This window comes from Peromyscus maniculatus, chromosome 8 (assembly GCF_049852395.1).
Source record: "Peromyscus maniculatus bairdii isolate BWxNUB_F1_BW_parent chromosome 8, HU_Pman_BW_mat_3.1, whole genome shotgun sequence".
NCBI lineage: Eukaryota > Metazoa > Chordata > Mammalia > Rodentia > Cricetidae > Peromyscus > Peromyscus maniculatus.
This window is the reverse complement of record NC_134859.1, coordinates 63,002,435-63,028,451: the sequence shown is the minus strand read 5'-3', so window position 1 is coordinate 63,028,451 and position 26,017 is coordinate 63,002,435. Positions and strand designations below refer to the sequence as shown.

The window sequence follows — 26,017 nt, the reverse complement described above, 5'->3', positions numbered from 1 at the left end:
CTATCCAGCCTAGATTTCTTCTCCTACTTATTCTCTCTGCCCACCAGCCCCACCTATCTCTCTCCTGACTAGCTATTGGCTCTTCAGCTTTTTATTAGACTAATCATGTGCCTTAGTCAGGCACGATGAAACAGCAACATGCCGGGCAGTGGTGGCGCACGCCTTTAATCCCAGCACTCGGGAGGCAGAGCCAGGCGGATCTCTGTGAGTTCGAGGCCAGCCTGGACTACCAAGTGAGTTCTAGGAAAAGGCGCAAAGCTACACAGAGAAACCCTGTCTTGAGAAAACCAAGAGAAAAAGAAAGAAAAAAGAAACAGCAACACATCTTTACATAGTTAAACAAATGCAGCGTAAACAAAAGAAACACATCTTTACACAGTTAACATAATCTTCCACAGCATTAGGTACTTAAAATGGAAGATGATGCTGTTGTCCATCATTTCCTGTGGACCTGATTGTTCACAATTTTTTCTTAACACAGTGGCCTTCAAATGCCTACTAGAAACTTACGTTAGGCAACCAAGCAAGTAACTCGTATATTTCAGACACAGAGTTTCATTTCTCAAATCCATTCTCTTTTCCTTATTTCTCTTGATGGCATTATCAGTCATTCAGCTTTCTGAATAAGAAAAGAATGCTTAATTACCTTCTAATTGCTTCTTCTATTAAATCCTTGGATTCAATTGTGCCACAAGTCCTAATAATTACACCTGTTTTAGTTGGGATGTTCCCAGAAAAAGACCTAGACCTAAGTATTTGAGTTCACATTCGTTTGGAATATAGTTCCAGGAAACAATGTTAAGAGTTAGGAAGTAGTATAGGAAAGTAGAGAAAGCCAAACAAATACTCTATTGGGCAGGTTCTGCAGTGGGGAGCTGGTGCTTAACACCACCGAAGAAGTGTGGGAAACAGAACAGAACAGATGTTAGAAATCTCCCACCCATGGGATTACCCATCCTTGTCTGATGGCTTCTCCTCTGCATATGTCCTACAAGCACATCTGGCCAGGGTATATTAATACATGTGTATTTGGACTTCAGAAAACCCTGAGACAAAATTCAGGTGCTTGCAGTCAGAGGCCACTAATACAAATAGAGGAAGATAGACAATTCAAGTACTGTCTGAGAAAGTGAGCTGAAGGAATTAGGTTGTAGCACTAGCTGAGCTGACTGGAGCTCAGTGGTACAGTCACCTGGTTGTGGTACTGTGCTGGCTAGTTTTATGTCAACTTGACACAAGCTGTCTGAGAGGAGAGAACCTTGACTGAGAAAACACCTCCGTAATATCTGGCTGTAGGCAAGACAGTTGGGCATTTTCTTAATTAGTAATTGATGGGTGAGGGCCCAGCCCATTGTGAGTGGTGCCACCTGGCCTGGTGGTTCTGGGTTATATAAGAAAGCAGGTTGAGTGAACCAAGAGGAGCAAGCCAGTAAGCAGTACCCCTCCATGGGCTCTGTATTAGCTCCTGCTTATAGGTACCAGCTCTGTTTTGAGTTCCTGTCCTGACTTCCTTCAATGGTGAAGCATAAACCAAATAAGCCTTTTCCTCCCCAAGTTACTTTGGTCATGATGTTTCATCATAGCAGTAGCAATCCTAACTAGGACAGGTAGTAACAATGTCTGGGAGAGCCAAGACTACAGCAAGGGATGGTGCAATATTTAAGATGCAAAATATGCCTTCATTTTTCTTCAAGTCTTTCACATTATACTCTGTACTCAATGTTACTGGCAGAATTAACTTAAGACAATAATTTGTGAATATATGTCTATTTTAAAAGCACATAATAAAGTCCAAACCCCTCAATTTATCATAATCCTCAACATTTTGGCTTTAAGTCCCATCTATAATGATTTGTTTATGTGTATAAACGTTCTGCCTCTAAGTATATATGTGTAGCACGTTCATGCCTTGGGGCCCAACAAGGTTAGAAGAGTCAGATCCCCTAGAACGGAAGTTACGGATGGTTGTGAGCCACCATACGGATGCTAGGAACCGAACCCCAGTCTTCTGCAAAAGCAACAACTACTCTTAATTGCTGAGCTGTCTCTTCAGCCCATGACTGCAGGTACTTTTTAAGCCTCACCTTCTTTACTCCTGAATTTATGTTTCTTCTGCTACAAATACCCTTCCCTCTCCTTTGTATACTTTTTTCACTACTTCTTTGATACCGACCCTAATAATCTGTTTCTTTGCCCCAAGAAAAAGAACTCCTCACTCCTTTTTCTTCCTTAATGTGCTGTGTGCACCTCCACACTCACACTTTGCAGACTGAATGGCACTGTTCCCCCTCACTAAGCTGGAAACTCACTCATCATCCAAAAGCCAAGGAATGCCTGTATAACAGAAGGTTCCCAATGAGTTGGATTTTTCTGAGTGCATCCAAACAAAATAGATCTTAACAAGAAATAAAAGAATCTTTTCAGGAAATGGACAACTACAAGCAATCAATATACAGCTGGGACTTAACACAGAGTTCTGCTTTCTATTATTTATAAATCATTTTAAAAGGCTTTGAGGCAGCTTTTTTTTTAATGTTGTTATCTATTCTCTCCAGTGGCAGTACTTTTAGTTCATTCCATTGGAATTTGTGTTATGTTGATAAAAAGAAAATGAATACTTCAGGGTTTCATATACATACTATCCTAAATCATAGAGTACCTAGATTGTAACTTCCCTGGAGGCAGAGACCGCATGCACACAATTTCTTCTTTTTGAGACAAGATCTCACAATGCAGCCCCTGCTGGTCTTGCGCTGGTGATCTTCCTGTTTCAGCCTCTAGAGTATAGAGAGTGCAGAAGTCACCCTGTCCACCACCACACCCAGCAATAACTCACCCTTTGCACAGTGCCTCACCCACATGTAATCAAGCTACGGCATGATATTTGGCACAGCAATGATTTTATAATTTGTTGTTGGGATTGCAGTCATTTTTAGTGAAGTGGAAATTATTTTAATTCCTCACTATGAGTAAATGAGCCAGATAAATCATCTTCTTCAGAGAACTCTCCCCTTGCCAACAGTTTAAAAAGCTTTTTAGGGAGTTTATTATATTTTTATACAGCCTTCTCATGTTAATTAGTTAGACATCAAAGGTGTTCTTTGCTTTACCTTAATTACTATCTCAAACATTGATGAAGAAGTTGGGCATGATGCAGCATGCCTCTAATCCCAGCACTTTCGAGGCTGAGGCAGGAGGATCAGGAGTTAGAAGCCTGCCTGTGCTACATAGTAAGACCTTGTTTCAAAAAAAAAGAAAAAAGAAAGAAAAGTTAATGAAAGTAACAATGTTTAAAAAGTCAGTTGCATTATTATTATTTCAGGCTTAGAAATGATAGTGGTGGTGTTACGGTGGCTCTGTCTCTTTGAGCTCCAGTGAAACAGTGCCCTGGCTGCAGTCAGTAACAGTAATAACAGCTCTGCACCTTGGGAGCTTCAGCAGTTGAGAATTTATGAGCATTCAGTAGAATGCTGGGGTGTGGTGGGGGCTGGAGATGATGGAGATTTAGGTCTTTCGGAGTACTTGTGTTGCGTGTTAACATTTTCTTTCTCTCTTTTGGTTATTAATATTGTATTGGTACTACTTCTCAGTATCCTTTGGTGGCGTTTTTTGGTGGTCAAATGAGTGAGTCAACGTCTCAAGATCAGTCCAAACCTAATCAGGTTCTTGGCTTATGTTTGTTTTTAAACATGTATGAGAGGATTTGAAATTCAACATTCTTCAGAAAACAAAGATGCAGTATCTTACTGCATCGCTTACTATTTCTTTTTATTTAAATATTCTACGGCAAGCTTTGATAGAAATGTGGGGTTTGGGGAAAGGGGGGGTCAAAATAACAGTTGGATCACAGTAACCTGCCTCTAGTTGATTGGCACTCCTTAATTATAATGTCGTCTGGGTTTTGTTGTTGTTTTGTTTTATTTGAGACAAAGTCTTGCAGTGTAGCCCAGGCTGGCATAGAACTCAGAGTGATCCTACTGTCTCAATCTCCCAAGTGCTGGGATTATAGGCTTATGCCACTGTCCCTGGCTTACATGTCTTTATAACTGTTTGAATTTTCAAATACAAGTACTTTCTATCATTTTATTGGGGATTAAATTCACTCATTATGTGACTTTTTTTTAAAAAAAAAAAAAAAAAGAAAGCATTTGGTTTGTCAAAATGCACAGTATTAGCTGGGTCCCAGACCCTTCTTCTAACGTTTACTGATGCTGCTCCCATTTCAGGACAATGGAAAAGGCGGCAAGGACCAGCAGCAGGACTCAAAGGACGAAAAGGAGCCTGAGGAGGTAGAGCTGCCCCCAATAATCAGATAGCAATGTGACCGAGTGAGCTGGCTGCATTAGCTTCCTTATGGAGAAGGAAAAGTTGGCATGCGCAAAGTGAAACAGCGAGTGCAAAGGGGCACATGCATGTTGATTATTAAGCTGATGTTTTTTCAGTTACAGGAAACTCCCGTAGGCAGGTCAATTATCTGTGAAGAGCTGTTTGTCATAAATTACCATCAGCAGCTGCTGCTCTCTCACGTCCGAACAGCTACCCTCGGTACAGGAGCCACCAGCTTTTAGGGTGACTTCACTAGTGTGCTAAAAATGTAATCTCCACATTACTTACTTAGCTAGCTTTTCTTTTCTTTTTTTTTTTTTTTTTTTTCTTTCGAGACATGGTTTCTCTGTGTAGCTTTGCGCCTTTCCTGGAATTCACTTGGTAGCCCAGGCTGGCCTCAAACTCACAAAGATCCGCCTGGCTTTGCCTCCCGAGTGCTGGGATTAAAGGCGTGCGCCACCACCGCCCGGCACTAGCTTTGCTTTTTTTTTTTTTTTTTTGGTTTTTCAAGACAGGGTTTCTCTTGTATAGCTTTGCGCCTTTCCTGGAACTCACTTGGTAGCCCAGGCTGGCCTCGAACTCACAGAGATCCGCCTGCCTCTGCCTCCCGAGTGCTGGGATTAAAGGCGTGCGCCACCACCGCCCGGCTTAGCTTTGCTTTTAAAAATACAAGGTTACATGACAAAGAACACTTACTTAAAAGGAGGCAACTGAAGTTAGTTACATGAATTCACATTAAGTTGACTAATATGAATTTTTAAAAAATCCTATTACTATATACACCAGCAAAAGTGTTAAAAAACTACAATGCCATCATTATTTATAAAGCTAATCTTTAATTTGGTTTAACTCAGATAAAGTGTTCTTCTTCCAGCACACAAACATGGAAGATGATTCTAGCACTTTTTGGAAGGTGTCATTTTTAAAGGTCAAATATAACTATGAGATGGCCTCAAATTATGTTCATAGAAATTATTGTATAATTCAAGGATCAGTGTACAGCTGGAATGGTATCTCAAGCATATCATTTGATTGACAGTAAGAAGATACGTTTAGTCAATACATTTGATAATGTGAATGCAGGAAACAGACATGCAGTTTATCTTTAACATACAATGTTAAATCCTAGAAAAAGTTAAGTAGGAATGTTCAGTAATGCTACAAAGTAATTAATCCTCCTTTAATGGAAAGCTGAAACAGCTTTAAGAAAAAGCAATTCATTTGGAAACTTGTGTTTCTTTTCTCCTTTCAAAGACACCAACGAAAACACAAAGTGTTCCTGCATCAGACACCAGCAGCCAGGCGATGGAAGACACAAACGAGGAGGAGGAGAAATCCCAAGGTACAGAGTGGCCTTTCTCCTGACACAACAGAATCTCAAAGTAACAAGAACTCATTTTGTATTTAAAAAAATATTTGATCCTGAGAGGATCTTCTAGATGTAATTTAGGCAATATGTAAAGATGGATTTCCTCACCCTCTACAAATACCTTTGAGGCAACCTCATGACTATTCACTCTGTGCTAATTAATTAAGGAGAAATTTTTAACTAAGAGAGCGAAAGAGATTTCTAGCAGGCAACCTATTTAGCATAAAAATAAAATGAGAAATCCTGTGATCTGGTTTGCTTATTGGTTTTGGTCCTGTTTATGCTTGACCATACATTTATTCTGTGTGGCCAAAGCCACCTCAGCCCCATTCTTTACCACAATTTCACATGATTATTTAGATTGAAAGATCACAGGATCAAAAGGCAACAAAGTATACAAGACATTTATCTCGTTCACTACAGCTGTTTCTAATTCCATATACTTAGTGAAATTCTTTTCCAACAGAAATATTTTACAATAGTTAAAATTTAGAAATTTCACTATAAATTCCCTTAATTCTGCTTCCAAGTATTGGATGTTTACTGTGTGTTTGGCTGCTCCAGGCTGAATTGAAATAATAATTAGAAAAGCAAGTTTAGCCGGGCGGTGGTGGCGCACGCCTTTAATCCCAGCACTCGGGAGGCAGAGGCAGGCGGATCTCTGTGAGTTCGAGGCCAGCCTGGGCTACCAAGTGAGATCCAGGAAAGGCGCAAAGCTACACAAGAGAAACCCTGTCTCGGAAAACCAAAAAAAAAAAAAAAAAAAAAAAAAAAAGAAAAGCAAGTTTAAGTATAAAATTGTGTAGGTGCCAGTTATAGCTTTAAATACTTTTCTGAATAATTTTTCCTTTAGATGAATTAAGATAAATTATTATTTATTCTTATTAATATACATTATCACATGCACATTAAGAATTAAATCTCGCCGGGCGGTGGTGGCGCACGCCTTTAATCCCAGCACTCGGGAGGCAGAGCCAGGCGGATCTCTGTGAGTTCGAGGCCAGCCTGGGCTACCAAGTGAGTTCCAGGAAAGGCGCAAAGCTACACAGAGAAACCCTGTCTTGAAAAACAAAAAACAAAAAACAAACAAAAAAAAAACAAAAAAAAAAAAACAAAAAACAAAAAAAAAAGAATTAAATCTCTCCAATCTTTAGTTTATGTTTCTTTTTATTTTATATTCATTTTTATTTATGTTTATATCTCTGTGTTTATGTGCACATGCAAGCAGGTACCACAAAGTTATTGGATCCCCTGCGCCTGGAGGTACAGGTGGTTGTGAGCCTCCCGATATGGGGTGGTGGGAACTGAATTCTGGTCCTCTGGAGGAGCAGCAAGCTTTAGTAACCACTGAGCATTCTCTCCAGTCCCAGACTTTTTTCATATCTTGTAATGTGATTTTTTTATTTAATAACACTTGTATCCTGGGAGTAACATTGTCCACCCATGCAGGACACTTTGATTCAAACCAAACTCTTCTAAAGTTCTATGTAGACAAATTTTTCTTTGGGGCTAAGAGCTCACAGAAAACAACATGGAGACTTATTATTAATTATGAAAGTGTGGCCTTATCTTAGGCTTGTATCACTATCTTATATTTTATATTAACCCATTTATTTTCATCTACGTACTGCCATGTGGTTCATGGCTATTATCTCTCCTCCTGCATGTCCTGCTTCCTCTGCATCTGGCTGGCAGCTCCTCCTTTCTTCTTCCCTGAGACCTCTCTGTCTCGAGAAGTCCTGCCTAACCTTTTCCTGCCTAACTATTGGTTATTCAGCTCTTTATTAAACCAATCACAATGACACATCTTCACACAGTGTAAAGGAATATTCCCTAGCATTTCCCTTTTTTGTCTAAATAAAAAGGAAAGGTTTTTAACTCTAACATAATAAAATAAAACAATAAGAACAATTATCAGGTAAGAATTACATTCACAATGTCCAGTCCATTTGTATTGTCATATTTGGAGAAAATACTCAATAATCTATCTTATCTTGTTGAATTTAAAGTTTTGTAGCTAAACCATTTTCTATCATAACTTGTATTACCATCTTAAAACTATCTTTTTAGACCTCAAAACATTTTCTTAGATAAACAATTTAAGCTTTCATGTCTCTCAATCTTATATACATTTTATACCTCTTTTGTGAGTTTCTTTTTTGAATTTGGTAACAAGGAAAACTATAAAACTATAACTATCTCATCTTTAACTCCATCAGACACCCAAGAAGGATATAATATTACCTGAGTAAACAGTAAATGCAGAGCAAACATCTTCCAAAAACTATAGAAATTACAGAAGCATCTGGGTGCTTGGACAGTCGCCCAAGTTTCCTCTGCAATGTTGTGGCATCCATCTTTGGGTTACAGGCCTAGAATATCTGACAGAGTTTTCTGTGAAGCAGGAATTTTGAAGGATTGTTCTTCTTTGTCTTGGTAAAATTCGACATTTGCTTTCTTTTGTGTCCTGCTTGTCCAGTGTGGACAGCATACAATCGGCAGTCAAGGCAAGGGCAGTTTCTTGCTCAGTGGCTAACTTGGCCACAATAAAAGCAAACTCCATACGGAAGTTCTTTGATGCCCATCATTCTTTTTTTAAGTAAATTGGTGCAGCCAGGAGCAGACATGTCTCACTATCATGAAAAGCCTTAGGTTATTAAAACATCTTAAATACCATATTCTGTAGGTCTCTGAAGTGTTTGAAGATCACTTATCTATCTAAAACATATCTCTGTTTAATCTTGAAAACATACCTAACCTGACTACAAGTTTGGTTATTACAGATGACTAACTACTAACCTGTGTTTCTTTATAATCTTATTAACCTAAATAGCTTTCAAGGACTAAAACTTTATATTATATTTTAAAATGAGCTGCATAGGTACAATACCTTAAACAAGAATAGAAATATATATTCTAAAACTGGTTTGACTAATGCATGAACAACTTTATAAACTGAATCACAGTCCATGAACTGTAAAAAAAAAAACAGAAATATATATAGCATAACAAAAATAACCTTAAATTTGTATCAATATATAAAACTCCATACCAATGTAAAATATTTGATGTTAGTGGTTGTTCAAAAGTAGACTCAATAATCCATCCTTTTATCCCATCATTTCTATACTATAGCCCCCTTTTTCCTTTCAGAAAGACATCCCTGAATCTAATCTCCCTTTTCAGCATTTTTCCTGACCATTACCAATAAAAAATTGTAACCAACACCCCTAAATGATGACAAACATCCATAACCCACCAAATGACCAAAACCAACCCATCCCACCTGTGGGAATGTGAGCATAGTGTCCTCTAAACCACTTACTGTTGTTTGGGGGCAACAGCATCTTTAGGAGATCCTGGGAAAGTTGGAATAATGGTCAAATCCTGGGAAAACTAGCCAAAAGATTTGTTGTCCAGTCTCTGTGCAATGGGAAAGTAGAAGGCTTATTTGTAGTTCTGGCTAGAATAATCTGTGAGGCTGGGTCATCTTAGCCAGCAGCCTTGAAGCTGTTCTGGATGTAGAACTCTGAGGAAACTGCAACAGAGGCACTTTAAGAGCCTAGATCATCCAAGCCACCCATTTTCATTGGTATCTGGTCCCCTTGCTCTGAAAACACACAAACCTTCAAAGGTAACATACATATCTTCATTAACATAAGTATGGACTGTGCATTGTACACAAGCCAGCCAAAGATGATTTTTTGCTTTATGTTTCAGTAGGTGAAATATATGTCACCTGTCTTGTAGTTTTTCTACAAGAAAACTTTTTTATTTCTTTATGCCGGTTTATTTCTTTATGCCGGTAGCCAGGATTTTCAGGGGGTCTCCCCAATCAAACTTGATCTCTGTCAACCTTGAAGGAATCTACAGCCTTTCATTTTCTGTGGAAACAAAAGCATAACCTCTTCCCCAAAGCAATACATTTTCTGACTTGCATTTTAAAGTTAAGATATTTCTAAAGTATCTAGGCTAGTTTAACTCAGCAGTCCCTTTTACAATCCCATGTCTCTCAGCAGCTGTCATTTACTCATCAGCAATAAAAAAAATTCAAAGTCAACGAGACACCATAAAGGATCCAGACTTTCTGTGTATTTTCCATCTTTATGTGGTTTATCCTTTTTATATCATTTTATTCTGTCTTTTAAACCTTTGTTTTACTATTTATGAACTTGTTATGATTGTCTATACCCATTTTCTTTTAGTTTTTAAGCCCACACATATTTTTAAACACATTCTAACCTGTTTTTAGTTTTTTTTTCCCGTCTGAACCTGTCTTTGCTGAGCACCTGCAGCATTCTCTGATAGCATGAGACAAATCCTAAGTTGTTATGTCAGCTGTCATATGGCTTAACTTAGCACAAGGTGCTGGTGGCTGGCTCTAGCCTGCAGGCAGTGGCCAGCAGCCATACCTCTGTATGCCAAGCCCTGGCCAGCCTGAGAGACTTCAGGACTAGGAAGTCACATCCAGCTCCTTGTGCAGAACTTTCTTAGCTTTCTCAGACCATATGTTTGGATATATGAGCCCCCGCATTGGATGCCATATGTAGACAGATTTTTCTTTTGGGCAGACAGCTCACAAAAAACCGACATGGAGACCTATGAATTATGAAAGCTTGGCCTTAGCTTAGGCTTGTCCCACTAGCTCTTATAACTTAAATTAACCCATAATTTTTAATCTACATGCTGCCATGTGGCTCATGATTTTGCCTCTCCTCCTACATGTCCTGCTTCTTCTGTGTCTGGCTGGTGACTCCCCCTTTCTTCTCCCCTGAATCCTTCTGTCCCCAGAAGTCCCACCTAAGCTCTTTCTGCCTAGCTATTGGCCATTCTGCTCTTTATTAAACCAATCAGAGTGACACATCTTCACACAGTGTAAAGGGATATTCCACACCAGTTATATTTCAAAATTAGCTTACTAACTAGCAGGTTTTCCTAAGGCTTTTCCACAAATCCTTAGTTTTGGTTAATTCCCTATTGATCCCTCTTCTTCCCTATTCCTGTGGCCACATCCTCACTTAGTCCTTTAATTCTCAGTATTCTCCCCCCTCTTCTTTTTTTAATTAAATTTTTAATTGACATAATTTTTATGCAGTATATTTTGATCTTGCTTTCCCTTCCACAGATCCTTCTCACCCATCCAATTTTATGTTCTTTCTCTCTCTCTCTTTCAAAGAAAACAAGAAACAAAAAACAAAACAAGAGACACACACACACAAAAAAAAACTCCACAAAAATAAAAATTAAAATAAACAAAAAAAAACCAATAAAACAAAAATGCCAAACAACAGTCCACCAAAATACCATCAAGTTCACGTTGTGTTGACCAGCTACTCCTGGGCATGGGGCTTTCCCTGGAGTGCGGTTGATTTTCCCAGTGACACTAGTAGTTATCCCTTTACCTCCCCAAGTGTACCGTCCACACATGTGAAAGAAATAAACACATAAATAAGAAGTTGGAAACTGTAAAAACGAGCTTCCCCTTTGCCCGTGGGTATCAGCTGCAGATAGCTTCTTGGCTGGGGTGGGGCCCCGTGTCCACTTGGTGCTCTCAGTGTTGCAGCCCAGTTTGGCTGGAACCTGTGCAGGAGCTGTGCGTGCTGCCGCAGTCTCTGTGGGTTCATATGTGCACCAGCCCTGTTGGGTCTGCAGAGCACGGCTTCCCTGGAGTCAATGACTCTTAGACCCCTGCTTTTCACGGTGGTATTTTACAGTTCCCAGCTGTTTGTTTGTTTGTTTGCTTGCGTGTTTGATGTGTGTGGATGGCACATGTGGGAAGGTCAGAGGACAGCCTGCGAGAGTTGGTTCTTTCCTCTCACCACGTGGGCTCCAGCGACAGAACTCGGGCTGGGCACGCCTTCACTCACTGAGCCAGCTCACCAGTCCCCGCCGCCCCCACCTTTTTTATTTTTTTTAAAGTAACTTTTAAAATCTCTTTACCTGTCCTCCTCCTTCACCGGACCACACTCCTTCATTGCCTGATTTTGACTTCCTCCTCATTGCTTCTACCAGCAACACCCCAGAACACTTTGTATTTCTTTTAATCACTTGAGTCTGCTTTATAAATTAACTTTTCACTTAAAACATGCCAGCCAGGAATGTGATCAAGGAACTTGATTACAAATTCAATGAGGTGTTTAGTCTATGGTCAGTTTGTACCTGCATGACTTCATATATGTATTCTGCCAAGGAATTTATTGCCTCCCACCCCCCACCAAAAAAAAATATAAATGGACTGTTTGTGGACTTTCCTGTTCTGGTACTTCCAATTTCTTTTCTATGTGTAATGCAGGGAAGTGTGTTCCATTTGTTGTTCTGAAAACATCATGGTTGCCCTGTATGATATCAAATGGATTATGGTGCTCTTTATTTGAAAAGCAATCATATTAAACCTTATATTCAGAATCACTCTTTTTTTTTTTTTTTTTTTTTTTTTTTTTGGTTTTTCGAGACAGGGTTTCTCTGTGTAGCTTTGTGCCTTTCCTGGGACTCACTTGGTAGCCCAGGCTGGCCTCGAACTCACAGAGATCCACCTGGCTCTGCCTCCCAAGTGCTGGGATTAAAGGTGTGCGCCACCACTGCCCGGCCAGAATCACTCTTAACATAAATATGTTTATATAACACAACACACACACACACACACACACACACATATGTAATAAGTGTGAAGAGGAGCTGTTATTGCAATTTCATCATGTCAAAAGAAGTGTCACAATCCTTGTTATATACTTGTCAAAATCTTGCCAAGCAGCTTCCAAAATGCACTTAAACTCTTGTCTTTGCATAGAAATTCCTGTGGTTGAATGTGCCATGTCAATTCTTTATATCAGCCATTTTCTTTTTGGAGCTATGAGGTTGGTTTGCATTTTTAGAAATCCTTAAACGAACAAACAAAACCTATAGTTTGCCCAGCTCTGTTCGTATTACACAAGCTCAGACTAACGACACTGCAGGAAATGCTGAGTTCCGGTATCAACTGAAGTTCAGTTCCAGTGGTGTTGGCTGGTACTCCCCCTCTGTTTTAAGCAGTTACGGTATGTAGAGAAATGCTGATAATATTAAGTCAAGGCAGCTGAGCTTCAGACAGGACCTGTGTTTGAAAAACAGCGTACAGCTTGTTGAACAACTTCCAGGCCAGTTTCTGCAGCTTAGCCAGCAGCCAGCCCCCAGGGGTGTTAAGTTAGCAAAAGAGTCTGCCGAGGCTTGCGATAGTGGAGATGATTTAATTCCTGTTATACCTGTTATATACTTATCTAGATCCTCTACGAAGTCTGCCTAGCAATGGACCATGTACTAAGTGCAGGAAATGACAAATGTCGTGCTGAAAGTCTAGACCTTTCAAACTATGAACACGGAATTTCTCCATATGCCTTCCTATTGAGTTGAAAGTTCATGCCTCAATAATATATGAGCAGAACTTAATGCTGATAAACTCGCCTAACAACGTGACCTTCATGCCATCATTTTGGTAGCTGTTCTCTCCATTTCCTCTTTTTTCTTCTAGTTTTGCATTTTCTGCAGCCGTTTCCTTTCCTGTATCTCTCTTGATCATCCCCCCTCCCTCCACTTCCCTCTTTCTGTTAGTTCTCCCTTCCTTCCCTGCTATTTCCTTCTATTGGGCAGGACCCTGGTAGTATCATGATATTGAATTAAGCAATGTAGTTCAGTTTTCATATATTTGTTTGTTTTTGAGACAAAATCTCACTATATAGCTCTGGGTAGTCTGGAACTTACTATGTAGACCAGGCTGGCCTGGAACACTGAGAAATCTGCCTGCTGGTGCCCCCCAAGTGGAGTACTGGGATTAAATATATGTGCTATCACACCTAGCAATGTATTTTTTTTTTACTTTAAACAAGTTAATACACATGGATTACTTTTTTTGCAAATTATAAAAAATGATGTAAGTGTAGTATATTAACACTATACAAGATAACAATATACTTCATTTAAAAAAAACAATAAAAATACAAAATGACTTTTAGAAAAGTTGACTAGTGGCTAGAAAGATGAAGTTTGCACATTGAGGAAAGAGCCTGAAAGGTTCCCAACGGATCCTGAAAAACAACTCTAGCGCTTCAAAACTACATTCTGCTACGACTCTAAACTAACTTGCCCTTGGGGCACTTCCACAGCTTGTGATACTCAATTCCAGAGTCACCTCGTGAAAGGACAGCTTCAGATAGAATCCTGATTTATTGACCCTCCCATTGCTGTGCCTCCTTTCCTTTCCCTGATTTTTATGGCTCCAAAAGAGAGATGTTTAACTAGAGTCCTAACCAAGCACACATCTCCTCCATTCTGTGCATCAGCGGGGGCAATTCAAGCCCTAGGATTATTGCTTAGCAACCTAGAATGGCCTGCCGTGCTAGGGGAGCACTAGCAGGCTGCAATGAATAGAGAGGACACCCTAGTTTATTTGTGGGTTAACGAGCCATTATAGAACGGTGGGTACTAAGTAGCTTTCTTTCTTTAGCACTACCCTTAAATCAAGCAAGGGCATACATTCTTTGGCTTGTGCTAGACAGATTAAGGGGAAAGCAAGTACTTTCAAGCCTGCAGAACTGAAAGAATTGCTCTTCCATACTTTTTTAAAGGTAAAAATAAAAGGATTATATACTATAAGTATTATGACTATTTTATTTTTGTTTTCTGTGGCTGTGTTAAGAATACCCCGACACAGGACACTTGAGGGAGAGAGAGTTCAGTGGCTCACTATTTCAAGTCACAGTCTGCAGAAACGTCAAGGTGCAGGACCTCCAAGCAGCCGGTCATATCACATCCACAGGGGAGAGCAGAGAGCAATGAAATTAATGCATGAACTCCAGGGCTCAACTGGCCTTTCCACTCTTCTATAGCCTTGGATCCCAGCCTAGGAGTGACCCACCCACAGTGGCCAGGCCTTCCCACCTCATTATGCAATCAAGATAACCCCCCACAGGCATGCCTAGAGGTCGAAGTAGTTCCAGATTTTGTTCAAGTTGGCAATCAACTCTGACCATCAGAGTGACAAAACACAGTGCAGACATACCCTATCTTCTCCCCTACCAACTGACCACTTATTTGCAAATCCACCTGACATATGAGGGAGCTGTATGCTACCCCTCCTTGACTTCCTCCGATTGGAATAAGTGATTTGGCCACAGAAGAAATAAAAACCTGAAGAAGGTTCATAAATACCGTCCACCATTAGACCCAGGACATTCGATAGATGGGCTTTCAAAGGGTTTTCTTACAGGCTATTTGATTTTTTTTCCCTTGGGAAAAAGGATAAAATTTATTCTTCCGAGTATTGATTTTTCTGCAGTTTTTTTTTAAAGCAGCAAAGCCTTTTTCCAATGAAATCTTATAATGCTCTCCAATTATGTGAAATAAATTGAAGCATAACTGCTCTGGCCGCAAAGAAGCTTAAAGTCCTGTGGATTCTGAAGCTCCCTTTTAGGAACCTGAGCATTACAACTCAAAAAGCCACTCTCCCACAGCGGGGATTCTTTTTTTAAGGTTTTTTTTTATTTTTATTATTTATTCATGTGTATTCATGTCTGTGTGTGGGCATGGGCATGTGAGTGAAGGTACCTGAGGAGGCCAGGGGTATTAGGTCTCCGAGAACTGGAGTTATAGGTGGTTATGAGCCACACAACATGGATGCTGGGAGCTAAACTGGGGTCCTCTGCAAGAGCAGTACATGCTCTTAACCACTGAGTCATCTCTCCAGCCCCTACAACAAGAATGCTTACTCTTGTAGATGATGACTGGAATAAGTGGTTTAACCAGGGAGGAAATAAGAACCCAAAGGAAGGCTCCCAAATCCCATCCACCATTGGACCCAAGGTGCTCCAAAGATGAGCTTTCAAGGGTTTCTATGAATTGATACCAACCACTCTGGAAGTAACTGAATAATATTTCTTGCAAGTGAAATGCTTGTACTTGTGACCCTGTGTTTTGATACTTCTTGTTACTATAAAAAAAATAAAGATAGGCTAGGGTAACTTTAAACAGCATGAGTTCAACTTAAAAACAGGATAAATTTACTATTAACAATTATGGAGGCTGGAAAGTCTAAGGTCAAGCAAGGCACAAACGGATTTGATGTCTATTTGAGGGTTTAGTCTTTGGCTCCAGCACAGCACCTGGAGTGCAGTGTCCTCTGCAGGAGATGAGCACACTGTATCATAAGCGACACAGCAGACAACAAGGGCCCAGCCAGTTCTCTAGCCCATCTAACATTTTTTCATTTTTATTTTGTATGTTTGTGCCTGTGTGAGTCTGTATGTCCCACGCATGTGAAGGTACCTGGGGAGACTAGAAAAGGACATTAGGCACCCTGGAACTGGAGTTACAGGCAGTTGTGACCTCTCCATGGTGGATGCTGGGAACTGAACCTGGGTCGTTTGCAAGAATAATAAATGCTCTTAACCAGTGAGCGGGCTCTTCAGTCCCACTCTAGCCCTTCTGTAGGGTATTAATTCTTCCTTGAGGGCAGAGTCTTCCCCAAAGTCCCCACCTTTTAATACTGTCGTGTTGGATCTTAGGCTCTGATACACAGATTTTGCAGGGACACAAGCATACACACTGAGCACCCACCCTGAAGAACAATATCAGTAACAGGGGCTGGCGAGAAGGCGCAATAGATAAAGGCACCTGCCATTAAGGCTGACCACCTGAATTACATCTCCAGAATCCACGTGGTGGCAAGGAAGAACCAAACGTTGTTCTCTGAGCTCCATGAGCATACCACGACTATGTCACCCTCCACACACACTCACAAAATAAATAAAAGTTTAAAAAAAATCTTGGTAATATCCCTTAAAGAAACACATATAGAAAAAGATACATTGAATAATTTTTGTAGTAGGATTATTTATTATAAGAAAAAAGCTAAAAGTATCCCAATAGCTAACAAAATGAGAATGGATAAATACATTGTGATATAGTCATATAGTAAAATATTATCCCACAGTGAAAATCAAATGAAGTAGCTATACTTATCAATGTAGATAAATTTTCTAATTATAACATCAAGCATAAAAAGGCCATAGAATATACATGATATTAAATAATTATATAAAATTAAAAGTGAGAACAACATTATATCAGTTAGACATAATAAAATATATCAAAATACATGGAGATGATGAACATAAAATTTATAATAGTATTTCTCTCAAAGTAGAAATAAATGATAAATATTACTATGTAGGTAATTTTTCTTAAGCTAAAATGAGATATATGTCTATATATCATCTTTGCAAGTCTGAATATTTCCAAATAAAAACGGGTTTTTAAATAGCCACTACTAGGAGGTTATGGAGGCTCTGTGTCTTGTCATTTCATTGCAATTGTAGTATCTGTTGGGAGTTATTACTAATTAAAACATGTCTCAATAGCTACTTTTCCATCATATTAGAAATTAGTATAGACACATTTTCAGAGGTTTCTATTTTCTCCTACATCCACAAAATAACAGAAGCAAGATGAAGTAGCATAGCAACACGAAGCCATGATGCTGATGTGGGCACCTGTGCTCTTTTTCAGTGGATAATATCTAAAAAGTACGCCAAAGTAATTCATCTCCATAGCTATGTCAGAAAAAAAACCTTTAAGATTCCCACTAATTCTTCCCTCCCACTCACCCCAGCAATCACTGGAACAGAAGAAAGTATCTAGTAGCTCACTGGTCAGAGTGTGAGCTAGATATGGCCTGGGAACCCAGGGCCAAGCCAGTTCTACCAGAACCAAAGCCTTACGAGTCTCTGTGCTGACGTCATGACAAAATGGGTTGCTTTCCTTCTCAGTTACACTTTCAGAATTGCTTAGTTATATGTGTGTATTCTGCTCCACACTCACATGAATATATTTTATATATATTTTTTTATCTTTTACATCAAGTCCATGACCCATCATTCCTTCATTTTAGCAACATTTCTTTTCTTCTCTGAGTCATCTTTGCTCAATCCATCTCCCCAGATCCTCAGGACCATGGTCTAATCTCCCTCCGGTATCTTTTGTTTTTCTCTCTCCTTTACCTCCTGCTTCTCAGTCTCTAGTACACTCATCTGAAGGAAGGAAAGAAGGAAGATGGGGAAGGGAGGGTGGGAGAAAGTGGCGGGAGCTGGAGTTGGAGGTCAACCTTGTCTCAGAGACAGCTAGTGCACAGAGTCGCAGCAAGTCAATTATTTAATAAAGGCACCGAGTTGCTCAGTGGCTTCTGATTATGTCAATGGTGTACCAGAGTTCTTCTTTTGGGACACCAACCAGCTTCCAAAGCATGACACAGAGACTTATTTTTAGATTTGAATGCTTGGCCTTAGCTTAACTCTTTTCTGGTTAGCTCTTTTAACTTAATCTGTTTTTATTTGTCTACCTTTTGCCTCTAGGCTTATTAACTTTCTTACTTCTGTATATCTTACATTCACTGCTTCTCTAATGTCTGGCTGGCTGGTGTCTGCCTTGCTTCTTGCTCCAGGCATGTTCCCTCCTCCTTCTCTCATTCTTCCTCTCTGTCTCCTTCCTTCTCCTCTTCTTGCTCCTTGCCCTCTTCCCTGGATTTCTTCTCCTATTTATTCACTCCAGCCACCAGCCCCGCCTATCCCTCTCCTGCCTAGCTACTGGCCAGTCAGCTCTTCATTAGCCCAAACAGGTGTTTTAGACAGGCAAAGTAACACAGCTTTACAGAGTTAAACAAATGCACCCTAAAAGAATGCAACACATCTTTGCATCATTAAACAAATATTCCACAGCATAAATGGACGCAACACATCTTAAACTAATATTCCACAATATAAAAGCAAATGTTTTTATGGTTCAAATGATTGTTCTCAGGATTTTTGTTTTGATCGTGCTCCAGTAAACCATGTAAACGGATATAAAACAATTTTGAGGCTTTTGTTGTTGTTAAATATATTCTAAAGTCATCAATTAAACTCTATTTATAGTGTTTCTTAATTAAAAAATTACATATACGTGTATCTGTGTGTGGGTATGTGCACATGAGTGCAGGAGCCCACAGATGCCTAAGGCATTAGACTCTGGAGTAGTAGGTACAGGTCCCTGGGAGCTGCATGGTGTTGATTCTGGGAACCCACCAGGGTCCTCTGCAAGAGCAGTGTCAACTCTTAACCACTGAACCATCTCTCCAGCCCCCTATTTCTAGTATTTCTTACATTTAACTTTTTTTCTTCTCAGATGAGGACTCCCATGCAACTTTCAGGAACGTTGTGTTTCGAAAACCTGCACAAGTGATTCTTGGTTTAGATGAATACGAACTGAAGTTAAAAACACAGCAACCATGGAAGAAAAATTTTCATGAGATAGTAGAAGCAAGAGCCCAGATCATGCAGCAGAACGTGTTAGAGAAGGATAGCCTGAAGAAGGAACAAGAAAAGAAGACTGCAAAAAATCTCCCTAGGGATGACTTGGCCAAAGAGTGGTTTAATATCGAAAGCATGACACTAAGTCCCCGGGCGTACTTGCTGGACAAGCTTCTACCCACCTTGATTCCGGGAGTAGAACACATGTTAATGCAGGTAGAAAAGAAGAAACTCTTGAGCCGAGCTGACATCCCAACCAAGTTTGATCCAATAAATTATTTGGGGGAATATTTAATGAGAAATAATACTCACTATATCAAAGACCCAGGAATGTCGGGTTACCAGAGGGTGATGAAAGATGTCACCGAAGAACTGAAGGTACACGTTCCCGGTACAATCAGCAACAGGTACAGTTTGTTGTATGTTCAGTTGGTGATCTGTCTCTTTGCATTGAAAAGCTAATAGAACAATGATGTGAATGCAAATAGGACTTGAAAGAAATGATTTGATAGTTAATCAAGAAGCAGTTGTTGGCTGGTGGGGGGTGGGGTGGGGGCTCACACAGGTAATCCTAGCATTTGGGAGCTGAGGTAAATTTAGTTTCTTTTTAATAACTCTGAGTGGAAAAATTACTTCCTCTAACATACGTTTTTCTTTTATGCAGTTAGTATGTGGGTGCTGCACATACCCATGGCACATGTTGTAGGTCAAAGGACTACTTGTGGGAGTCAGTTCTGGTCCTCCAGCTTTTTGAGGCAGGGTCTCTCTTGTTTCTGCTGCTGAGCTATGCACTCCAAGCAAATTCAAGGTTACATATAGTAAGGCTCTGTACTAGTGAGTTCCTACTACGAGCTTCACTTTTTCAAAACGCTGCAGGAACTAATGAATTAAAAAGTTTGTTTTCGCCAGGCGGTGGTGGCACACACCTTTAATGCCAGCACTCGGGAGGCAGAGGCAGGCAGATCTCTGTGAGTTCGAGGCCAGCCTGGGCTACCGAGTGAGTTCCAAAAAAGGCGCAAAGCTACACAGAGAAACCCTGTCTCGAAAAACAAAACAAAAAAAAAAAAGAAAGAAAAGAAAAAAGTTTATTTTCAAAGCACTGCAAGGACTGAAGAATTAAAATAAGTTTATTTGTTTTGTTTTGTTTTTTGAGATACAGAGTTTTGCTTTGAAGTTCAAACTGGGCTTAAATTCAATATATAGTCCAGGTTGGCCTCAAACTCGTTGGAATGCTCCTGCCTCAGCCTCCCAAGTACTGGGATTATAGGCCTTGCTAGTTACTTGGATCTGATTGTCACATTAGGACTTCAAGTATATATTTATGTCTGTATTAGGCTCTGCCCTGGAGAGCAACCTAATTCAAAAGTCAAAATATGTATTTTAACTACATGCCTGCAGTAAGCCAGGCATGGTAGCACTCGCCTTTAATTTTAGCACTCAGAAGGTCAGGGACAGGTGGATCTCTGAGTTTGTGGCCAGCCTGGTCTACAGAACAAGTTCCAGGAGGGCCAGAGCTACATACTGAGACCCTGTCTGAAAAAAAAACAAAACAAAATACACAAAAAACAAAATGATGAATATAAAATTGTGCAGTAAAGCTAGGTGGTGGTGGTGGTGGTGGTGGTGGTGGCGGTGGTGGCGGTGGTGGCGGCGGCAGTGGTGGCAGCGGCGGCAGCGGCGGCGGCTATGCACGCCTTTAATCCCAGCCTGTGGAGCAGGGGCGGGTGGATCTCTGTGAGTTCAAGGCCAGCCTACAGAGCGAGTTCCAAGACAGCCAGGGCTACACAGAGAAATCTTGTCTCAAAAAACCCAAAACAACAACATTTATCTTTTTTTTTTTTTCAGAGACAGGGTTTCTCTGTGTAGTTTTACGCCTTTCCTGGAACTTACTTGGTAGCCCAGGCTGGCCTCGAACTCACAGAGATCCGCCTGGCTCTGCCTCCCGAGTGCTGGGATTAAAGACATGCACCACCACCGCCCAGCACCTTTTTTTTTTTTATTTATTTATCTTTTGTTATGCAGCTAGATTTAACTTTTATAGCATCCCATTTTTAGTCAGTCACTTATTAAAATATTACAAGAATTTGCCCACATATTCTTCTGCTCCTGTGGGTTTTTGTTTGTTTGTTTTGTTTTTTTGGGTTTTTGTTGTTGTTGTTGTTGTTGTTTTGAGACAGAGTCTCACTATGCAACCCTGATTAGCCTGGAACCTGCCATGTAGACCAGGCTGCCTTTGCCTCCTAAGTCCTGGAATTAAAGACATATACCACCACACCCAATTATGATACAAATTTTTATTTTAAATATATACAAATATAAAATAAATTTGTAATTTATGTTAGTATAATATGTAAGATTTTGATACAACTTCATTATTTTACAAATGACTACTTAGTAATCCCAATAAGACTTACTGAAACATCCCCACACCCAGCCAATGAACATCTTTAACAAGGACAAGCATTTCTGCAATTGCTATTTAACAGTTATTTATCTTTTTCTGTATCTATCACTGTTGACTTAAAGTTTTCATGTGTATACATATCCGTATTCCTTCTTCAATTTGTTGCAGGCTATCTTATAAATTTTTGTTGTTATTATAAGTGAGCTTCTTCTTTTGCTACATTTTTTGGGGGGTCTGGAAGTAATCTGATGACATTTTTAGAGGGTCTGGAAGTAATCTGATGACATTTTTGGGGGGTCTGGAAGTAATCTGAAGAAATGAAAACTATTAATTTCTATATACTTTTGTTCTCTGTGCCTTACTGAGTTTTCTCATAGTAAAATTGAATTGCTAAATTGGGTTTCCTAGGGAAACAACTATGCTGTCTTCAAACAATAGTCTTCCTTTTTATTCTTAATTTTTATGCCTCTAACATCTTTCTCTTATCTAGTTGCATTGACTATTACATCTAATTCAGGGTGCACAACAGTGGCTGTGTGCACATTCTTGTCTTTAATACCTTAGTAGAAATGGTTCTCATGTTACTGCTTCACCATCAAGAACTTACTTTATGTGTGGGTTCTATTCTATTTGGACCTAAAATCAAGTATTTTCTTACAATAAAAATAATATGTAGGGTCCTAGTTGAGGCGCTATTGATGGTTGATGGTTTCTGGGTTTGGGGACACAGTTTTCTTAAGGATGTGGCCCCTGGTAGGTTAACCATGGGATGGCCCCACACTTGTGAGTATATGGGCATCACCAACTGCACTCAATGTATTTTCTATATATGTGGAACATGAAATTGGGTGGGGTGAGGTGGGAGTGGAGCTGGGAGGAGTTAGGGGAAGGTATTAGGGGTAAATTAAAATACATTTTATACATGTATGCAATTCTTGAAGAATTAATAAAAATAGTATATTAAAAATTATTTAGGGCCTGGTGATTATTAGCTCAGGGCAGAGCATTTGCCTAATAAGAATACTCTGGCCTCAACCTTATGGATATTAGGATTATAGGTATGTATCATGGTGCCAGCTTTTGGATTTTATTTTTAACTCTGAACATTTGGGCTCTTAATAATATTGACATTGGCTTGCCTTATCCTATAATTTATATAGGATAGCCTCAAAATAATAATGAAACAAACCTATGTTTATAAAAACTAGTTCAGTTTTTAGTTTTACTCAAAGCTGTTTATATATTAAATGAACTCATATAAAACCGAAGAAAGCTGGGCATAGTGACTCATGCTTATAATTGCAGCATTTGAGAAAGTAAAGCAGTAAGATCACCATAAGTTTGAGGCCAGCCTAAGCTACGTAGCTTGTTTCAGGAAAACAAGCTTGGACTACAGAGTAAGACTTCATCTCAAAGAAAACAACAACAAAAACAAGCTCTGAGGAAACTAGGGTATGTTTATTTGTTTTATGTGTATAAGTGTTTTGCCTGTATGTATGTCTGTGCACCACGTGTGTACCTGGTGCCCATGAATGCCAGAGAGGACGTCAGATCCCATGAAACTGAAGTCACAGATGCTTATGAGCCTCCATGTGGGAATAGAACCTGGGTCCTCTGGAAAAGCAGTCAGTGCTCTTACCCTTTGAGCCATTTTTCTAGCCCCAGAAATCAGGATTTAAAATCTTCTATTTTTTACTGAGGAAAATTTTTTACTTTGCTAACAGCTTATTTTTAATCAGTATACGTAATAGTGGGTTTCCTTATGATATTTCCACACATTCATATTCCACACTTTGTTCTACCCATCCCCTCCTTACTTGCCCTTGGTTTTTTCTCCCTCCCAATTAGTTCCACTCCTCCTCTAAAATAGATAAAAACCTTTTTAACCCATGACTCAAAATCAAGAAATATTGGTACATTTGGTTACATAAATATTGAAATATTTTTGCTTGGCAAATTGTGTCACGACTACTCAGTAGTGCCGTTCTTGTACAAAAACAGTCACAGCCAACATGTAAATGAGTCAGCATGGCTGTGTGCCCTTGAAACTTTATTTATGGGTCATGAAATTTGAATTTCACATAATTTTCACATACCACAAAAATATTATTATTCTTTTGGTTTAAAAAATACCACTTAGAAATCTATCTACCAGCTTTCTAGCCACATAAAGCCAACCTGTGGGTCGGCTGGGTTTTGCTTACTGAGCCCTACTGTAAATGATATTTATGAGGCCTCTCCAAGATCTCAAGAGCAGTGAACTTCAAATCTCAGAACCTCTCCCCAAATTTTCATGTTTTTCTCTGAATGTCATCTGGTATGCAGACCTATACCAAAATTGATTTTAAAAATCCTAAAATTCTTTGTATCTTGTTTAGTATCTTCTCTATATGGTAAACAACTAATTATATATGTTTGTATATGTAATTTTATTATTTATTTGTTTGTTTGTTTGTTTGTTTGTTTATTGGTAGTGCTGAGGTTGGAACCCTGAACCTTGAGGATGCTAGACAAGCACTCTGCCACTGAGCTACACCCCTAATCCCTAATAAATCTTTTGAAATTATGCATATGTATAGCGTATACATTATGCACAGTGTAGAGAACTCCTAGGTTTTACATGTGTATTCTTGTTTGCTCTCTGTTGCTATGATAAAACACTCTGACCAAAATCGGCTTAGCAGAAAAAGAGGGCTTTTTTTTTTTTTTTTGGCTCACACTTGCAGATCACAATCTGTCACTGAAGAAAGAGCAGGAACTTAACCAGGAAGCACAAGAAGACACTATGATGAAACAGGGCTTGCTATCAGAAACAACTGAGGGACATTTCTCACTGTCTGGCTTGTTCTCTAGCTCATGCTAAGCTCCCTTTTTTATACATCTCAGAACAGCCTGCCCAAGGAATGGTACCACCTTCACTGGGCCCTGCTCTCCTCTGCCACTTAACAAACAAGAGAATCCCACTGACCTCTCTGATGTAGACAGCTCCTCAGCTGAACTTCTCCTTTGAGGTGACTCTAGGCTGTGTCGGGTTGACAACTGGAGAGAACCAGTGCAATGTGGAAGTGAGACTTTTATTTCAGTAGAAACAATGGTTTAGAAAGTGTGATTCCCTACTTAGGACATCAAAATCACCTAGGGTGCTTGGTTAAAAGTAAAGACTCTATACACAAGGCACTGGATTTCCTTCCCAATACGCCCCGAATATTCAGATTCCTACATTATTCCTCAGATTTTTTTAAATCAGATCCTCTGGGAAAGTATTTAAAATAAATCCTACTGGAACTTATTAGGCAAAAAGCAACCAAATGAAGAGATCTTTAGTACTAGTGAGAAGTTCCACCAGCATGCAGGAAGCAATGTCATTGAATTTAACAAATAGTTCAAAGAACACTTCTCTTCACCATCTGTTCTGAGCAACGTGTTAGGTTGCATCTAGAACTATTCACATTTGAAAAAAAAAGATGTACTAACAACTTGGGAACTGATGTCAAGGCTATAAATCAAAAACTTGACAAGCCCTTCCTCCTGTCAGAGAGATATATAAACTTCAAACAGTACATAAAATTCTAGGCATTTGTCATTTATCAGAAGGTCTAATGAGAATAAGAAATGGACACATCAAGTCCCTGGCCTAGGTTCCTTTGCCAGCCAATGACATGACATGTGAAGACAAGTTTATTTGACTAATGTTTCTAGAGCTGAGAATTTGGATGTTTCAGGCCTTCTTGAGGTGTAGTTAAGAGTCTTAATTCCCTTATTTGTGTGTATGTGTGTGCCTGTATGTAAGCACATGCACTATGTATGTGCATGTGCCTTTGGAGGCTAGAAAGAGTGTTGAATTCCTTGGCACTAGAGTTATAGGCAGTTATGAGCCACCTGGTGTGGCTGCCGGGACTAAACCCCAGTCTTCTGCAAGAGCAGCCAGCACTCTGAACCACTAAGTCATCTTCCCGGCCTCACCTAGTTTCTACTGGAGCAACAGTAGGAATTCTATGAAAGAGTTCAAGTAATCAGAGGCTTTGTTTGTCTGCATCGCTAGGATTAGAGCTTCATCTCCCTCTGGCCGAAGTCCAAAACCTATTGTGTGCCGGCAACGACAACGCCAGGCATTTTAGCTTATTCAGACAGCCCACGGACGCTCTTCAACAGAATGTTCTGCTCCCTGTGCCTACTTACTTAGAGCTCAGATACTCAGCAATCTTCATAAAATTAGTTCTGATTTAAAATTCTTTGACCTCTGTCTTATGTTTTCTCAATCTGTTACAGGCTCTTGGCAAAGGAATGAACAGTTTTCCTTATTTCTATTCGTCATAAGTAGGCCAACTGTTTGTTGGTTTGTCAAGAGTTTAACTTCCGGTGACAATATTAAAGTGACTTCGACTTAAAATTGTCATCTGTTTTCTTCCCAGGAGAAATGGGGATTAATTCATCTCTGGTGTCCAATAGCAACAGACTGAGCAGACCTTCTTTATTTATGTAAATATTTTTTATGGTGGCAGCCATTCACCTGAAAAACACAGCATTTCTGCTGCCCGGTGGTTTTACATACACAATATAATGCACGGCTTTTTATCAGGTTTCTGAAAGGTAAATGTAGGGTCCAAG

General features: G+C 39.6%; 1 protein-coding gene across 5 annotated transcripts in view; it reads left to right on the top strand.

Annotated features, from left to right (window-relative positions):
- The window catches only part of Efcab5 (EF-hand calcium binding domain 5), a 133,953-nt gene that overhangs the window by 17,074 nt on the left and 90,862 nt on the right, over positions 1-26,017 (top strand). For 3 of the 5 annotated variants that reach the window (XM_076577575.1, XM_076577577.1, XM_076577576.1), the window contains exons 2-4: positions 4,227-4,289; positions 5,581-5,668; positions 18,881-19,412. In XM_076577575.1, coding sequence (XP_076433690.1) covers positions 5,632-5,668; positions 18,881-19,412 — 569 coding nt within the window. In that variant the 5' untranslated portion in view covers positions 4,227-4,289; positions 5,581-5,631. Of the gene's footprint in view, positions 1-3,384; positions 3,663-4,226; positions 4,290-5,580; positions 5,669-18,880; positions 19,413-26,017 lie in introns of those variants that run through there. The other 2 variants (XM_076577573.1, XM_076577574.1) reach the window with 2 other exon arrangements.